Raw genomic sequence first — 18606 nt, 5'->3', positions numbered from 1 at the left:
TTTGTCTGTTTTTTCTTCATTTATCTGGACTTCTGTGTTTCTAGTTTGTTCCTTCATTTGTGCAGCATTTCTCTGCCTTTATTATTATTATTTTTTAACTTACTGTGTTTGAGGTCTCCTTTTCCCAGGCTTGAAGGTTGAATTCTTTCTTCCTTTTGGTTTTTGACCTCCTAAGGCTGGACCAGTGGTTTGTGTAAGCTTCATATAGGGTGAGATGTGTGCTGAGATTTTTGTTGTTCTTTGTTTTTCCAGTTATGAGCAAGTGAGATGGTAATCTTGTCTGCTGATGATTGGGTTTATATTTTTGTTTTGTTTCTTGTTTAGATGAGGTATCCTGCACAGGGTGCTACTGGTGGTTGGGTGATGCCGGGTCTTCTTTTCAAGTGGTTTGCTTTGTGTCAGTTCATACTATTTGACTCCCTAGGGTTAGTTCTTTGGTAGTCTAGGGTCTTGGAGTTAGTGCTCCAACTCCAAAGGCTCAAGGCTTGATCTCTTTTTTTTGGGCCACTCTGTGTAACAGGATGCTAGTTCCCCAACCGGGATCGAGCACATGTCCCCTGATATTCTTTTGGAAGAGAAGCGATTGGAACGAAATTGATGTTCCGAAGCTTCTGTGAGTAGCATAGAAAGATCTGACAACCACTGTTTCTTCTCCATGCACTTACTTTTTAAAAATCAATGTCAAATTTGTTATCACTCTCTTCATCTCTGTTCATGCTTATCAAAAATTCTAGCTTTGACTCCAGGTTAAGAAATCCTGTACTAGATCAAAAGTCTTCAACAGGAGGAAAATCCTTTTTGTCTTCCATTTTCAAAGGCTTGGGTGTCCTTGTGGCTCAGCAAGTAAAGAATCCACTTATCATGCACAAGACCTGGGTTAAATCCCTGGGTTGGGAAGATCCCCTGGAGAAGGGAAAGGCTACCCACTCCAGTATTCTGGCCTGAAGGATTCCATGGACTGTATAGGCTATGGGATCACAAAGAGTCAGACACGACTAAGCAACTGTCATTTTCACTTTTTCAAAGGTTTAGGACTAAAGCCCAGAAAATAATAAGGACTGTTATCAACATATATATACTTTTCTTAAAACAGTTTAGAAACAAATCCTGGAAATATTTTTTGAAAGTTTCTGTTTTATACATGATTAGTTAGTATATACAGTAAGAAACTACAAGAGCACATAATCCAAACTTATTGAGGTGGACAAAAGAAGAAATGCTAAGAAATCTCATTTATACCTCAATACATCTTTATTTACACTTCCCTAAGGGCACAGCATTAAAGAATCTGCCTGCCAATGCAGAAAACACTGGTTCAATGCCTGGGTAGGGAAGATCCCCTGGAGAAGGAAATGGCAACCCAATCAAGTATTCTTTTGTTTTTAAATTTTTCTTTATTTTTTATTTGATGGACGACTGCTTTACAATTTTGTGGTGGTAAAGAATCCATGGAATTCTCCAGGCTAGAATATTGGAGTGGATTGACATTCCATTCTCCAGAGGATCTTCCAGACCTGGGGATTAAATCTGGGTCTCCTTCATTAGATTCTTTACCTTCTGACCACCAGAGAAGCCCTAAGAATTAGACAGACTCAGGGAAGAATCAGAAACTTAACTTTAATATCTTTTCTCCTGAAAATATTGACATCACTCAACAAATAGCATAACAAGATTGTCTTCACTTGCTCATTTTTCCACTGTGGTTGGTAAACAGTAGATATATGTAAATATACATGTATCTTTGAGAAACAGTAAACAATGCTAATACTTCAAAATCTACGCAACACAAAAACTGCAAGGTATACAGTTTATGTTTAGAACTTTGTTACAACTGTTGTCAAATAACCTAAGCATCTTAAGGCACTAAACTGATTATGAAATAGTCTGGAACAGTTCTAAATGTCAGTTTAACATAGGCACAAAATAATGATATGTGACCATGAATCTTAAACAATAAAGGAGTTGAAAAATAACCCATTCAAATATCTAAAATGGATCAACAATGATTACTGTATAAAAATTTAATCATTTATGGGAAAAACCTTGGATTATAAAATTGGAACATTTCTGAAGTTAATTTCTGAAGTTAAAATTAAGTTACTATGATTCTAAGGTGTGTACCCTGGTATGTTAATACCATGACTAAAGTAACTATTTCATTTATCCAATTACTATTTGAAGTTCTATTTAAAACATCTTCCTCTTATGTAAAACCTAACTCAGGATAAAAAAAATATATATTTCTTTTTTTTTATTGGCATTATTCTGATGCAAGTTCAAACTCTCTCGTTATATATCTTCTTCACATTTTTTTAAACTTCATTAAGTTTGCAATATTAAGAAAGTCACAAAAAATACTAGTGACAAAGTATATACAAACATTTTAATATAATAAAACATTACTAATATCAGCTATAATAAAGGCAAGCTGAAGAATAAACCCTGACAATTTCTGGACAGTCTTTCACAAAAAAATAAAAATGTGTTTAGGTAACTAAATTCCCTTTTAAGTGAGAAGCATATGTGTTGCTGGTTTGGCCACATGACATGGCCATTATGCAAGCCCAAATAAAGCCAAATTTTCTTCTCATCAATAAGTAGTACTAGCAGATAATTCAGGATGCAGATGATACTTCTCTCTTTGTAATGTATTGAGAAACAGCTATTTCTCACCTAAATTCACCTAAGTCTTCAAAAGGTATTCCATCACTTTTAAATGATTCTAGAATGTAATCCTAACCTTTTATTTTAGGCATAATCAAAGATGACATTAATTTGTCTGCCTTTAGAGAATCAGATTTCTTATCCTTGGACTAAGAGTTCAGTTCAGTCGCTCAGTCATATTAGACTCTTTGCAACCCCATGGACTGTAAGACACCAGACTTCCCTGCCCATTACCAACTCCTGGAGCTTGCTCAAACTCACATCCCTTGAGTCAGTGGTGCCATCCAACCATCTCGTCCCTCTGTCGACCCGTTCTCCTCCTGCCTTCAATCTTTCCCAGAATAAGTGTCTTTTCCAATGAGTCAGTATTTCACATCAATCAGGTTGCCATGGTATTGAAGCGTAAGCATCAGTCCTTTCAATGAATATTCAGGACTGATTTCCTTGAGGACTGACTGATTTGATCTTCTTGGTGTCCAAGGGACTCTCAACAATCTTCTCCAATACCACAGCTTGAAAGCATGAATTCTTTGGTGCTCAGCTTTCTTTATGGTCCAACTCTCACATCCATACATGACTTCTAGAAAAACTATAGCTATGACTAGATGGACCTTTGTCAGCAAAGTAGTATCTCTGCTTTTTAATATGCTGTCTAGGTTTGTCGTAGCTTTTCTTCCAAGGAGCAAGCATCGTTTAATTTAATGGCTGTAGTCACCAACTGCAGTGATATTGGAGACCAAAAAGAGTCTGTCATTGTTTCCCTTCTTATCCCAACTATATGTCATGAAGCAATGGGACCGGATGCCATGATCTTCATTTTCTCATAGTTAAGTTTTAAGCCAGCATTTTCATTCTCCTCTTTCACTTTCATCAACAGTCTCTTTAGTTTCTTTTTGCTTTATGTCATAAGGGTGGTGTCATCTGCATATCTGTGATTACTAATATTTTTCCCTAAAATCTTGATTTCAGCTTGTGCTTCATCCACCCCAGCATTTCACATAATGTACACGCTGAATATAAGTTAAATAAGCAAGGTGACAATATACAGCCTTGACTTACTCCTTTCCCAATTTGGAACCAGTCTGTTGTTTCATGTTCAGTTCTGTTGCTTCTTGACCTGCATAAAGATTTCTCAAGAGGCAGGTCTGGTGGTCTGGTATTCCCATTTCTTTAAGAATTTTCCACAGTTTTGTTGTGATCCACACAGTCAAAGGCTTTGGCATAGTCAATGATGCAGAAGTAGATGTTTTTCTGGAATTCTCTTGAATTTTCTATGATCCAACGGATGTTGGCAATTTGATTTCTGGTTCCTCTGCCTTTTCTAAATCCAGCTTGAACATCTGGAAGTTCATGGTTCACATACTGTTGAAGCCTAGCTTGGAGAATTTTGAGCATTACTTTCCGAGTGTGTGAGATAAGTGCATTGTGCGCTAGCTTGAACATTCTTTGGAATTGCCTTTCTTTGGGCTTGGGATGAAAAATGACATTTTCTATTCCTGTGGCCATGCTGAGTTTTCCAAATTTGCTGGCATATTGAATGCAGCACTTTCACAGCATCATCCTTTAGGATTTGAAATAAATCAGCTGGAATTCCATCACCTCCACAAGCTTTGTTCCTAGTGATGCTTCCTAAGGCCCACTTGGCTTCACACTCTAGGATATCTGGCTTGAGGTGAGAGATCACATCATCATGGTTATCTGGGTCATTAAGATCTTTTTGTATAGTTCTGTGTATTCTTGCCACCTTTTCTTAGTATATTCTGCTTCTGTTAGGTCCATACTGTTTCTGTCCTTTATTGTGCCTATCTTTGCATGAAATATTCCCTTGGTATCTCTAGTTTTCTTGAAGACATCTCTAGTCTTTCCCATTGTATTGTTTTCCTCTATTTCTTTGCACTGATTCGCTTATAAAGGCTTTCTTATCTCTCTCTGCTCTTCTTTGGAACTCTGCATTCATATGGATATATTTTTCTTTTTCTCCTTTGTCTTTTGTTTCTCTTCTTTTCTCAGCTATCTGTCGGGCCTCCTCAGACAACCATTTTGCCTTTTTGCGTTTCTTCTTAATTAATCTTAACCTTTTATTTTAAGCACAATCCAAGATGACATTATTGTGTCTGCTTTTACAGAATCAGATTTCTTATCCAAGGACTAAGAATAAGAAGGAATATTAGAAATGGGTCTTCAAAAGAGGTTGGGACACAAAGCCAGAAAGAAAGATAGTCCTAGGAAAAGAACTGTTAGGATGGAGACAAGTAGGTGAGAAGAATGGGATGTTGGTGAAGAAAATACAATATCTGCCTTGAGTCAAGAATCAAATTTCACTCCTGAAGTGGTCTGAACACTGTTCTCCGACTCTCCCCACTATAAGCATATGCTGGGGTGTATATTCAGTTTCCCAGTCCTGGATTCCTGCCTTCTTGTACTTCCCAACATCCTCCTGATATTGATCAGCAGGATTGCAATGCTAACAACCATGGCCAGCAGGACCATTACAGTGACTGGAACTAGCTGTCAAAGTTTCATGGGGGTTAGGTTGGATTTCTTATCCATGTAGAGATTACCAGCAGGGGACTTCGATGTAAGTGCACAGTGAGACTTCTAGACCCAGAAGAGTAAATCAACCCTACCCTGGTCTCAGAATAGGCAGAGCTAGGAATGTCCATCTCATCCAATGTCCATCTCATCTAGGGTCTTCTAAAAAGTGCTCTGTTGCTGCTTAATATCAATGGCGGGCTGCTTGTAGAGCCAGCATGTAATTGGAATTTAGCCAGCAGCAGTCACAAAAGAATCACTGCAGCTCAACTTCCCAGTCTGAGTTGGGAAGCCACAGACATCCTAGCAGTGATGTTTTTGCAATAGGGTGTTTTGTTGAAGACTCAGATTTTCTTTTTCCAACTCATGGATGCCACCCAGGTTCACCAACACGATTACATCTAGTTGCACTGGTAGGCCTTCAAACAACACTTCCGTCACATTTGGAGCTCTGCAGAAATCAGTGTCCACAAAGGTATGCTTGCTAGGCCTTACTTACCAGGCTTTGACCATTCTTGTGGCCATTCATGCATGGTTTATCTACAAGAGCTGAGGTTTAAAATGAAGCAGTTCACCTCAAGAGCCCAGTGCCTGGCACCTGCAAGGACTTCCTCCCTCACCCCATCCCTAAAACATCAACTTATTCATGGAATATGTAACGTGTAATGTGGCTAGCTGTCATCATTAGTAGAAATATTAGGTCCACAAGGGTCAAGACAGAGGAATGAGAAATAGGACTGAAAAGATAATCACCAGATTTAAAATAGGACCCAATGTCTGCTACATTGGGTAGAGACTACAATTGTGCTTCTGTGGTGACTTTCTATTATGTAATATTCATTTTTTATAAATATCAAAAAGTATAGCTGCCGGGAGAAATATCAATCACCTCAGATATGCAGATGACACCACCCTTATGGCGGAAAGTGAAGAGGAACTCAAAAGCCTCTTGATGAAAGTGAAAGTGGAGAGTGAAAAAGTTGGCTTAAAGCTCAACATTCAGAAAATGAAGATCATGGCATCCGGTCCCACCACTTCATGGGAAATAGATGGGGAAACAGTGGAAACAGTGTCAGACTTTATTTTTCTGGGCTCCAAAATCACCACAGATGGTGACTGCAGCCATGAAATTAAAAGACGCTTACTCCTTGCAAGGAAAGTTATGACCAACCTAGTTAACATATTCAAAAGCAGAGACATTACTCTGCCAACAAAGGTTCATATAGTCAAGGCTATGGTTTTTCCTGTGGTCATGTATGGATGTGAGAGTTGGACTGTGAAGAAGGCTGAGTGCCGAAGAATTCATGCTTTTGAGCTGTGGTGTTGGAGAAGACTCTTGAGAGTCCCTTGGACTGCAAGGAGATCCAACCAGTCCATTCTGAAGGAGATCAGCCCTGGGATTTCTTTGGAAGGAATGATGCTAAAGCTGAAACTCCAGTCCTTTGGCCACCTCATGCGAAGAGCTGACTCATTGGAAAAGACTCTGATGCTGGGAGGGATTTGGGGCAGGAGGAGAAGGGGACGACAGAGGATGAGATGGCTGGATGGCATCACTGACTCGATGGACTTGATTTTGAGTGAACTCCGGGAGTTGGTGAGGGACAGGGAGGCCTGGCGTGCTGCGATTCATGGGGTTGCAAAGAGTCGGACACGACTGAGCGACTGATCTTATAGCTGTTATAGTTATGATTACATATTCCTTAACGATTATTAAAGTATTAAAATATATTAACAATTTTGATGCTCTGTCAGTCTATCTACTGCCATTGCAAAGATCACCTAAGATATTTTACATATAAGAGAAATAGAAATAAACTATTATTTAAATAATGGCTATTTTCAGCTTTCCACATTTACCATCACCTAACCCACTCCAGTGTTCTTGCCTGGAGAATCCCAGGGACGGGGGAGCCTGGTGGGCTGCCGTCTATAGGGTCACACAGAGTTGGACATGACTGAAGTGACTTAGCAGTAGCAATAGCAGTCAAGCTTAATCTAAATGTTTTAAGTTTAGATATTATGATACTGTTAAAAATCAGAATAAATCTTTTCATTTTTTTTTCATGATTTTTAAGTCCTATACTCCAATATCCTGTCACTGTAGTGTTTGTACTTATAAGCAGGTATTTCTCATATTACACTCATACATTGATCCTATTCAAGTACTTATGTATTTGCTTAGTTTTATAAGGTTTCACTCCTCATCATCATTGTAGTATTTCCTTCTTTCAATATATCCTGACCATCTTTGTTATAAAATTTCACTTCACGCAATAGTTCTAAGTTCTCCTTTTCATTTCATGCAATAGTTCTAAGTTCTCCTAATAGTATTTGTCTCCTAAGGTTTGTCTCATCACCAATTCTTCTATAATTACACTTCTTACGACATTCATTCAGTTCAGTCGCTCGGTCGTGTCCAACTCTTTGCAACCCCAGGAACTGCAGCACACCAGGCCTCCCTGTGCATCACCAACTCCTGGAGTCCACCCAAACCCATGTCCATCAAGTCGGTGATGTCATCCAACAATCTCATCCTCTGTCATCCCCTTCTCCTCCTGCCCTCAATCTTTCCCAGCATCAGGGTCTTTTCAAATGAGTCAGCTCTTCACATCAGGTGGCCAAAGTATCGGAGTTTCAGCTTCAACATCAGTGCCTCCAGTGAACACCCAGGACTTATCTCCTTTAGGATGGACTGGTTGGGTCTCCTTGCAGTTCAAGGGACTTTCAAGAGTCAGCTATTTTAATACTTCTTAAAACTTTTAAGCTTTTAATGAACATTCAGAAATTAAAAAACTACTATGGACATATTTATCCATTCAATTAACAGCTCAGCAAAGTATTCAATTCTCATACAGTCACTACCTAACAGTCAGTTCAAACACAAGTTAACAGGTGTGATTTTAATAAACTCATAGGTGCTTTTTCACTTTCCTTGGTGTCATCATAAAGTAAGTAAAACTTACCTACACAAACCTTGGGGGAGAACTCCCCTGCATTTGATACCTTGAGATCTGGCATCTAACCCATTTGTAAGTTGGGTACTAGAAGAAACAAATGTTCTGTAAAAGTTTATACTTTTATTTAGCATCAGAACAAAGTTTCCTCCCTAAAAGAAAGAGTATGACTAATCACAGACTAATGCCCTAAGATACCTGTGTCTTTCCCAATCAAAACTTCAACAGACAAAATCAGTTTTATCTTCATAGTCATATGTCTAAAGCAAACAGGAAACCAACCTGAGCCATTAAGTATACTTCATTTATAGGCTTAATCCACTTCCTTATTCACAAAATTTATTATATCTGTCCATTAAGACCAAATGGAGTTTTCATAGCATTAATGAACAGTTTGTAATAGTACATTAACAGACCATTTGACTTTGATACAGAATTTCCTCTCCCATCTATGGTTAGAAAGTCTATGAAGGGAAGGGTCAGACAAGCTTCAGTTCAGTTCAGTTCAGTCGCTCAGTTGTGTCCGACTCTTTGCGACCCCATGAGTCGCAGCATGCCAGGCCTCCCTGTCCATCACCAACTCCCAGAGTTCACCCAGACTCACGTCCATCGAGTCAGTGATGCCATCCAGCCATCTCATCCTTTGTCGTTTTCCCTTCTCCTCCTGCCCCCAATCCCTCCCAGCATCAGAGTCTTTTCCAATGAGTCAACTCTTAGCATGAGGTGGCCAAAGTACTGGAGTTTCAGCTCCAATGCCTTAAACAAGAGCTCTCAATGAATTTCTGTTGAATGAATCAACTGTAGCCCAACTTTCTTAGATGAAGTCTGGGGTACAAAATGTAAATGCCAATGAATTATACAAATTCATTATAATACTACTTCATAACTACTAAAGCAACAAATAACAGAGTAATAGCTTGAATGTTCCAAAATTCAGTATGTAGTCAGTGTCACGCATCTAAATGGCAAAATGTCCAAACCAAACTATTCCCATACCCATCACTAACACCTATATTCTTACAAATTTCCTTTCGGTGAATATCCCCAAGTCAAACAAATAGGAATTACCTTATATTCTGTCCTCTTTCTCATCTTTCAGAAGCATCTTGCAGCCTTAATATTTATAGAATCAGTCCCTTTCTCTTCCTCTTCCCCTTCACTGACACTATAAATTCAAACTTTCATTACTTACGAATTGGATTTAAAAAAAAAAAAAAAAAGGCCTCCTAACTAGTCTCTCTGCTTCCAGCCTCACACACCCCAAATCATCACCTAAACTGTTTCCAGAAAGGTACTTCTAAAAATGCTAATATGACCATGTCATTTTCTTACTAAAATGCCATCAATTTCAGAAAAAGCTAAATGTTTAGAATCTAGCCTCTTTTAGCTCTACTCTTACTGGACATCTTATGGCTTCCATGGTAGGGGTAGAGATTTTATCTTTGTGTGTTGCATTTCTGCTATAAGAAGTTCCCTCTGCTAACTGTCTAGCTAACTCCTTTTCATCCTTCAAGTCTCAGGTAAAATTTCTTTTCAGTTATACAGGCAAGAACATTCAGGAACTATCTAGCACAACATCCAATTACAGGAGGTATGTAAGGTATCTGTTAAGCCAGTAAAGTTGATTTTTCACAATTCCAATAAGGAGAAAAGGCTAAAATACAAAATGGTCATCAATAGTTGTAGGAGTCAAAGGTTTGTGGAATGCTGGATAAATAAAAGAAACTAGGGTCTTTAAAACCAATCTTACCAAAGCCTTCACATGTCACTTCTCCAAAGGGGAAGGGATACAATCATTTTTCAAATATACTGGCAATATAAGTCCTCCTTTAGGAAGCATTTCAGAAATACTATCACTTTTATTACAAATAATAAGATAGATAAGAAGGTACAGACCATCCAGTTTCAACAACAGTTAATATTTTACAGCCATATTTGTTTCTTTCTGCTTCTTTTTTCAGTTATTGCTATAGTAGTCCAAATACACCTGTCTGATCCCTTTAGGTATGTGTTTATTTAAGTAGTACTATATATTATGTATCATTCTGCAGCTTGCTTTGTCCCTTAAAATGCATTTCTAAAATTTGTCCATAATGGTACCTAAAGCTCTAGTTCACACTAGTTTTAACTGTAATAGAAAATTTAACTGTCTGAATATACCACATTTTATTTATCAATTGTTCTGTTCACAGACTTTTACTTCCTTTGTCTTTCTTTTCACCATTACAAATTAACAGTAAAAATTACTATATGAGCCTCATCTATAAAACTACATAAAATTTTCTCTAGATCCCAGTTAAAAGAAGAAAGACATAAGAAAGAAAAAGGTGTTGCCCACAGTGTAGGTACTCATTAAATAGTTGCTAAATGAAGGAAAAATGAATAGATCATTTAACCTTTCTTAATACTGTCAAATTTTTCTCCAAAGGGGTTATACAGATTTGTACTCTCACTAGTTAGTACTCTCCATCCTTACTGACTTTTAGTACTTTCCAGATACTTTTACGTTACTCAAATAAAGAGTATGAAACAGAATTTTATTCTATTTCATGCCAAATTTTATTCATTCTTCTTCCTGTTTTCTTAGATGGCCTGTTTATTACTATTTTACAGAATGCTGATTTTTTTTTTTTATAGTGTTAATTTTCTCTCTTGGAGTTTTACTGAATACTCATTAGTCCAACAGTCTAGGTTATGTTGAAATTCCTACATAGACAATTGTATATTCTGCAAATACGGATAATTTTATATTTTCAACTATTATACTCTAGTGCTTATTCCTGGGAATACATCTAAATTTCCCTGTTAAAAATGGTGTAACATGAGCTACAATGTTTTTGTGTGATAACCTTTACCAAGCTATGGAACTTCCCTCTTGATGGTTTACTCACAAAGTTATTGTTCACTGTATCAGCTATTATTTTATCAAATGATTTTTATAAACATTCTACATCAATTTTCCCCTTGATATGATTATCTGCTATATAAAAGACTTTCTAACATTAGGACTTCTCTGGTGGCTCAGAAGGTAAAGTGTCTGTCTACAATGTGAGAGACCTGGGTTTGATCCCTGGGTTGGGAAGATTCCCTGGAGAAGGAAATGGCAACCCACTCTAGTACTTCTCGCCTTGAAAATCCCATGGACGGAGGAGCTTGGTGCAGGCTACTATCCATGGGGTCGCAAAGAGTCAGGCACGACTGAGCGACTTCACTTTCACTTTCTTTCTAACATTAAGCTACCCTTGCATTCCTAAGACAAAATCTGTAAGTTTTAAGTGTACTGAACTCAAACTGCCAATATTTTGAATCAGTAGACCTTTCTATCATTTCTTTTTCTACTTAGTTTCCATTTCTACTTTTTTTTATTCCTTTCTTCTTAATTACTTTAGGTTTGCTATTTTTCTTTCTCTAAATTGATACTATTATTGCTAATTAGTGCTTTTGCTGATATTACTTTTATTAACATTCACACTTCAACTGTTGTTGAACTACATGAAATAATTAAAAGTGCCTTTCGAGATTTATGACTATGATGTAATGTAGAAAGGGAATTTATTTTGAATATTTCAATCTTACTTGCATTGTGGTCAGCAAAAAGGTTCAGGCAATCCCTAATGAAATATTTCAAGACTTTCTTCCAAGCCTCAATATTCTACAGTTATACTGTACAGGCATACCTTATACCTATTAACGATTTGGTTTCAGATCACTGCTGCTGCTGCTGCTGCTTCTAAGTCGCTTCAGTCGTGTCTGACTCTGTGCGACCCCATCGACTGCAGCCCATCAGGCTCCCCTGTCCCTGGGATTCTCCAGGCAAGAACACTGGAGTGGGTTGCCATTTCCTTCTCCAATGCATGAAAGTGAAAAGTGAAACTGAAGTCGCTCAGTCGTGTCCGACTCTTAGCGACCCCATGGACTGCAGCCTACCAGGCTCCTCCATCCATGGGATTTTCCAGGCACGAGTACTGGAGTGGGTTGCCATTGCCTTCTCCGCATCACAGCAAATATTACAATACAGTGAGTCACATGAATTTTTGGTTTCTCAGTTTATATAAAAGTTATGTTCACACCATATTATATTAAGTGTGCAGAAATATTTATGTCTAAAAAATCATTACACATACCTTAATTAAAAGATAATGCTGTTGGAAAAATGGTGCTTATAGACTTGTTCGATGAAGGGTTGCCATAAACCTTCAATTTTTAAAAAACACAGTATCTGCAAAGCGCAGGAAAAAACAACAACAACAAGGAATGCCTGTGTAATGATTTTCACTTATCGTACTTACTCCTGACAACAAACTCTAGATCTGAGCAAATGTGACTGAAAATTTCTAAAAGACTACCTCTTCAAAACCTGTCGCTTCTATTCCCTTGGAATTCTTCCCCTGCATATTCTGGAACCCTTTCAATCCACATCAAAGTCACTCAACTGCTCTTTCATATTTACTTTTTTATTTCTGGGCTACATTCTGAATGAATGCCTAATGAATGCCAATTCTTGAATTCTCCCTTTGATGGCATCTAATGCGGGTTTTTAACCTCAGAAAAACCTATTTACTAAGTTTATTTCCTTTTTAGTATTAGGTAGAATTTCTTTCATCTCTGTGGAAACTTAAACATACCTGTTTCTTTTATTTTTTACCCCTTCCTATGCTTTTGAGATTATCTCTGCTCCATCTACTCACTTCATGGAGAACTAGATCATACAGTGGGCTTAAAAAGAACTTCCTGCTCTAAGATGGTACAGGAGATTTTTAAAGATTCCCTCACCAATCAAGAAAGTAGTCATTTTACTTCAGGTCCTGATTATAAGGACTATGTCTGTCCTCTTCTTTCCTTCATCTCACGATTTCCAAAAAGTGGGGTTTTAGCATAAGCCAGTATCCAAACTAGGCCATCCTGAGTAGTAAAGGAGTCTCTATCAGTTAACTACATGGATGATAAGCATAAAGCAGAGTCTCAAGGCTAACCTAAGATATTTATTAATATGATCCCCTTAAACACAAGCCTTAGCCTATGCAACAGTTTTCAGTGGCTTTCTTCCATCTCCTTTCCAAGTATGGGGTGTCATATTAGGCCCTGGCTTCATGTATTTTAAGCCTAACTTTATTCATACACACTTCATGAAACACCTTACATCCTTTTAACATACAAGATCAAAACTCTTGGCTACAAGTATCTACTTCTGCTACCTTAAACCTAATGCTGACCACTAGGTAGTTTTTTTTCTATATGAACCACAGAAACATTTAGTTTCTAAACCCATTAATGTCTAAACTCTTTCTAGCACTTTGTCTTTCATTACTTTATGAAGGGATTACTTTGAAATGAAGGGATAATAAACACTGAAATTAGTGTGCCAGCTACATTAAAAGACTTGCATTCATTTTTTAAACATGAATTTTTAGGCATTCCTTTCGCTCAGTGACCACTTTCAAGAATTTACATTACAAAGGATTCCTACAGGCAATATTTCATAGGGATATATAAAGATTTTCAAAGAAGTACTATTTTTAACAGAATAAAACTACTCTTAAATAGTTATCTTAAATATACTTATTCTTCTTAAACAATAAAGCAGTCCAACAGAAAACTAATTGGATAATATAAATGTTAAAAATTCTAAGGTTAATCCACTGGAAAAAAATGCCCACAACAGAATGCTGAATAAAATGAAAAAAATTACAGCAATTTGTAGATTAATATGAATACAGCTAGGAAACAAAAACATAAAAGAATAATAAAAAAGTACAGCAAAGTAAAAAATACATAGCATCATTTTCAATAGAAGGATAGTGAGAAAAAGTTGAAAAAGTGAGTTAAAACCAAATTCTGGAAGGGACTAAGGTTCTGACTACTAATCTTTACCCTTTATAAAATATGAATCCAAAATAATTTAAAAAGAGAATAAAGTATGAAAACAGCGATAGGGAAGAGTAATGTAGATGAAGAATATAGAACATAGTGGGTGAAAAAGAAAAAAATCTTATACTCATCACTAGTGTATATCAAAAACAAATGACTAGATTTTGTTCACAATAAATATTGAAGATTTTATTCATATTAAATAAAAGCTAGAAAAATAAACTTTTGCATGAAAAAAGAAAGCAAAATAATTAAATGCACTTTTAGAATTTAATTTCCTTGATTTTCTGTTTGTGTCTCTACCTACAGATGGGAGGCAACAAATAGATTTTGATTAATATCTCTATAGCCTGTTAACAATTTTTCTATTGCAGTTTGTATCTGCAATAGAAACTATCAAGCTTAATGGCTAAAAATCACTTAATATATTTCAAAATTATACTTATATATTTTAATGCTGTCCATTGCTTTGAATAACTGGGAATTCAGTATTTCACCATTTAGCATCATCAATATTTAGCATCATCACACCACTCTAACACCCTCCCCTTCCCATACAATATTCCAAGATTCCTGAACAAATCAATCTGGTAACATACATTAAACCCCTTTAAGGAATTCAAAAAGAAATACATGTAAAAAATAAAAGGTGTATTAATGGAAAGTTGCCTGCTTTTGGTTCTAAAAGTAAATCTGTTTTATAAATTACCCACTGAAAATGAAGTATCAAAAATGAGCAAAGACAAAATAGAATAAACATACAATCATTAGTAATTTAAAAATGGAAATTAAAATAATGAATTACTGTCTTTACCTATATTGCCAAATAATTCTTAAATATAAAATCCAATTGCTAGCTAAACTTCTGGTGAAAGATAAACTAGTACAAATTCTGGAGAATAAAATGGTATTTATTACTACATAGTTAAGAAATATTCTCAAAATAATTTTACCTCTAGTCCTTTAAAATGAAAAGAAGATGTAAGGAACTAAATACAAATGATTAATAAGTTTTAAAATATTCTAAAAATGTAAACACACACTAAAGGAATCATAATACTTATAGTTTATCCTTAAAATAAATTAGTCAGAAGCCAATAAAGATATGCTCTTCAAGACTATTTAATGACACTTGTTGAGTGAATGAGGGCAGAAAAAACAGTGTAAGAAGTTATAAAACATCACACAAACACAAATAACCATAAAATGTTTACTGTGGTTATTTCTAATTCACTACCTAACACTTTTTTTTACACCCTTTCCTCTTTCAAATATTCTTCAATACACATAAGTTACTTACATTAAGTCAAATTCTAAAAATACACATGACTGAGGCAATGCAAATTCTCAGGCAGTTCCTACTATACTGCAAATTATTTTATTCAACATAATGCAATTTAAAATTTGTAACATTAACTTACTATTAAACAATATGCCTTTCCTGACACTTTTACAAAACAAGCAAAGAAAAATCCTTAATAAACTTGACTACACATCAACAATTGTATAAAAATGTCAAAATACACACTAACAGGTTTTACATGTTACTGACCCTATATTGCTTTATTAGTAAAATAGAAACACTTAAAATTTACCTGCATTGCACTTTTCCCCAGTTTCACCACTTCAAATAATGTGACAGGTTCCCCTTCACCATTCTGTTGAGGGTGCCCATTGGCTCTTCCACGGCCTGTTCCTCTAATTCCAGCTTCAATTCTACTCTTCTCTCCTGGTGATTTTCGCGGTTTCTTATTTGTAGACTAAATAAAAAAAGAGGAAAAGCAAAATTAAATGCAGGCATATTTGCCTTATGGAGAGTGATCTCAAATTATGTTTGAGCCTGTGAAAGGGAAGTTAGCACTGTTATAGGTAGGAGATAATTTCAAAATAAGCTTCACAATGTTTGTATTGATTTTAAAAAAAGTGCAAACAGCAAAGTACAAGTTAATTTATACAAGGTATGAAAAGAAAAAGATTTACTATTTTGTACAATAATGACAATGCTGTAACCTTGTCCCCAAACACGACCCCGTCTTGACATTTTCTTATACCAACCTCAAGACTAGACTTCCTCAGAAATCATGTTCAACAAATTGCTACTTGGACAAACTGCATGTTCAACTTCTCCTTCAACTTAAGTACTAAAATATTTCATATTCAGTCATGCAACAAATATATATTGACAATTTTTGGAACCATCCCAAGTACTAAAAATACGGCAAATATTCGGGCCTTGAAGTTGTTTTTCAGTCAGTTCAGTTCAGTCGCTCAGTCGTGTCCGACTCTTTGCTACCCCATGGACTGCAGCACGACAGGTTTCCCTGTCGATCACCAACTCCCAGAGATTGCTCAAACACGTCCATTGAGTCAGAGATGCCATCTAAGCATCTCATCCTCTGTCGTGACCTTCTTCTCCCCCCTTCAATCTTTCCCAGCATCAGGGTCTTTTCCAGTGAGTCATTTCTTTGCATCAGATGGCCAAAGTATTGGAGTTTGAGCTTCAACATCAATCCTGCCAGTGAATATTTGGCAGCACTGATTTCCTTTAGGATTCACTGGTTTGATATCCCTGCTGTCCAAGGGACTCTCAAGAGTCTTCTCCAACACCACAGTTCAAAAGCACCAATTCTTTAGCACCCAGCTTTCTTTATGGTCCAACTCGCAAATCCATACATGACTGATGGAAAAACCACAGCTTTGACGAGACAGACCTTTGTTGGCAAAATAATGTCTCTGTTTTCTAATATGTTGTCTACGTTTGTCAGAGCTTTCCTTCAAAGGAGCAAGCATCTTCTAATTTCATAGTGCAGTCGCCATTTGCAGTGATTTTGGAGACCAAAAAATAGTCTCTCACTATTTCCATTGTTTCCCCATGTATTTGCCATGAAGTGATGGGACCAGATGCCATGATCTTAGTTTACTGAATGTTGAGTTTTAAGCCAGCCTTTTCACTCTCTTCTTTCACTTTCATCAGAAGGCTCTTTAGTTCCTCTTTGCTTTCTGCCATAAGAGTGGTATCAACTGCATATCTGAGATTATTAATATTTTTCTCAGAAAACTTGATTCTAGCTTGTGCTTCATCCACCCGGTATTTCACATGATGCACTCTGCATAGAAGTTAAGTAAGCAGGGTGACAACAGACAGCCCTGACGTACTCCTTTCCCAATTTAGAACCAGTCCATGATTTCATGTATGGTTCTAACTGTTGCTTTTTGACCTGCATATGGATTTCTCAGGAAGCAGGTAAGGTGGTCTGGTATTCCCATCTCTCTAAGAATTTTCCAGTTTGCTGTGATGCACACAGTCACAGCTTTTGGAATAGTCAATAAAGCATAAGTTTTTCTGGAATTCTCTTGCTTTTTCAATGATCCAGTGTATGTTGCCATACATCTGCTTTTTCTAAATACAGCTTGAACATCAGTACTGTTCATTTACTGTTGAACCCTAGCCTGGAGAATTTGGAGTATTACTTTGCTAGAGTGTAAGATGAGTGCAACTGTGCGACAGTCTGAACTTTTTTAGCATTACTTTTCCCTGGGATTGGGATGAAAACTGACACTTTCCATTCCTGTGGCCATTCTGAGTTTTCCAAATTTCCTGGCATATTGAGTGTAGCACTTTGACAGCATCATCTTTCAGGATTTGAAGTAGCTCCATTGGAATTCCATCACCTCCGCTAGCTTTGTTCGTAGTGATGCTTCCTAAGGCCCACTTGGCTTCACACTCCAGGATATCTGGCTTGAGGTGAGTGATCACATCATCATGGTTATCTGGGTCATTAAGATCTTTTTGTATAGTTCTTCTGTGTATTCTTGCCACCAATTCTTAGCATATTCTGCTTCTATTAGGTCCATGCCATTTCTGTCTTTTATTGTGCCCATCTTTGCAAGAAATGTTCCCTCAGTATCTCTAATCTTCTTCAAGAGATCTCTAGTCTTTCCCATTTTGTTGTTTTCCTCTTATTTCTCTGCATTCATCACTAAGGAAGGCTTTTTTATATCTCCTTGCTGTTTTTGGAACTCTGCATTCAGATGGCTGTATCTTCCCTTTTCTCCTCTGCCTTTCACTTCTCTTCTTTTCTTAGCTATTTCTAAGGCCTCCTCCAACAACCATTTTGCCTTTCTGTATTTCTTTTTCTTGGGGATGGTTTTAATCAACACCTTCTAGACAATGTCACAAACCACCATCCATAGTTCTTCAGGCACTCTATCAGATCTAATCCCTTGAATTTATTTGTCTCTTCCACTGTATAATCTTAAGGGATTTGATTTAGGTCATACCTGAATGGCCTAGTGGTTTTCCCTATTTTCTTCAGTTTAAGTCTGAATTTGGCAATAAGGAGTTCATGATCTGAGCCACAGTCACCTCCTGGTCTTCGTTTTGCTGACTGTATAGAGCTTCTTCATCTTTGGCTGCAAATAATATAATCAATCTGATTTTGGTATTGACCACCTAGTGATGTCCATGTGTAGATTTGGCTCTTGTCTTCTTGGAAGAGGGTGGTTGCTATGACCAGTGCATTCTCTTGGCAAAACTCTGTTAGTCTTTGCCCTGCTTCATTTTGTACTCCAAGGCCAAACTTGCCTA

At 36.8% G+C, this 18606-nt stretch overlaps 1 protein-coding gene across 5 annotated transcripts in view; it reads right to left on the bottom strand.

Annotated features, from left to right (window-relative positions):
• Positions 1-18606, bottom strand: part of STAG1 (STAG1 cohesin complex component) — a 507868-nt gene that overhangs the window by 311306 nt on the left and 177956 nt on the right. For 4 of the 5 annotated variants that reach the window (XM_055569602.1, XM_055569604.1, XM_055569603.1 and 1 more), the window contains one exon: positions 15614-15778. In XM_055569602.1, the coding sequence (XP_055425577.1) occupies positions 15614-15778 (165 nt within the window). Of the gene's footprint in view, positions 1-15613; positions 15779-18606 lie in introns of those variants that run through there. The other variant, XM_055569605.1, reaches the window with a different exon arrangement.

The sequence above is a fragment of the Bubalus kerabau genome, chromosome 2 (genome assembly GCF_029407905.1).
Source record: "Bubalus kerabau isolate K-KA32 ecotype Philippines breed swamp buffalo chromosome 2, PCC_UOA_SB_1v2, whole genome shotgun sequence".
NCBI lineage: Eukaryota > Metazoa > Chordata > Mammalia > Artiodactyla > Bovidae > Bubalus > Bubalus kerabau.
Note: the sequence above shows the minus strand (reverse complement) of the source record. Positions and strands in the feature narration are given on the sequence as shown.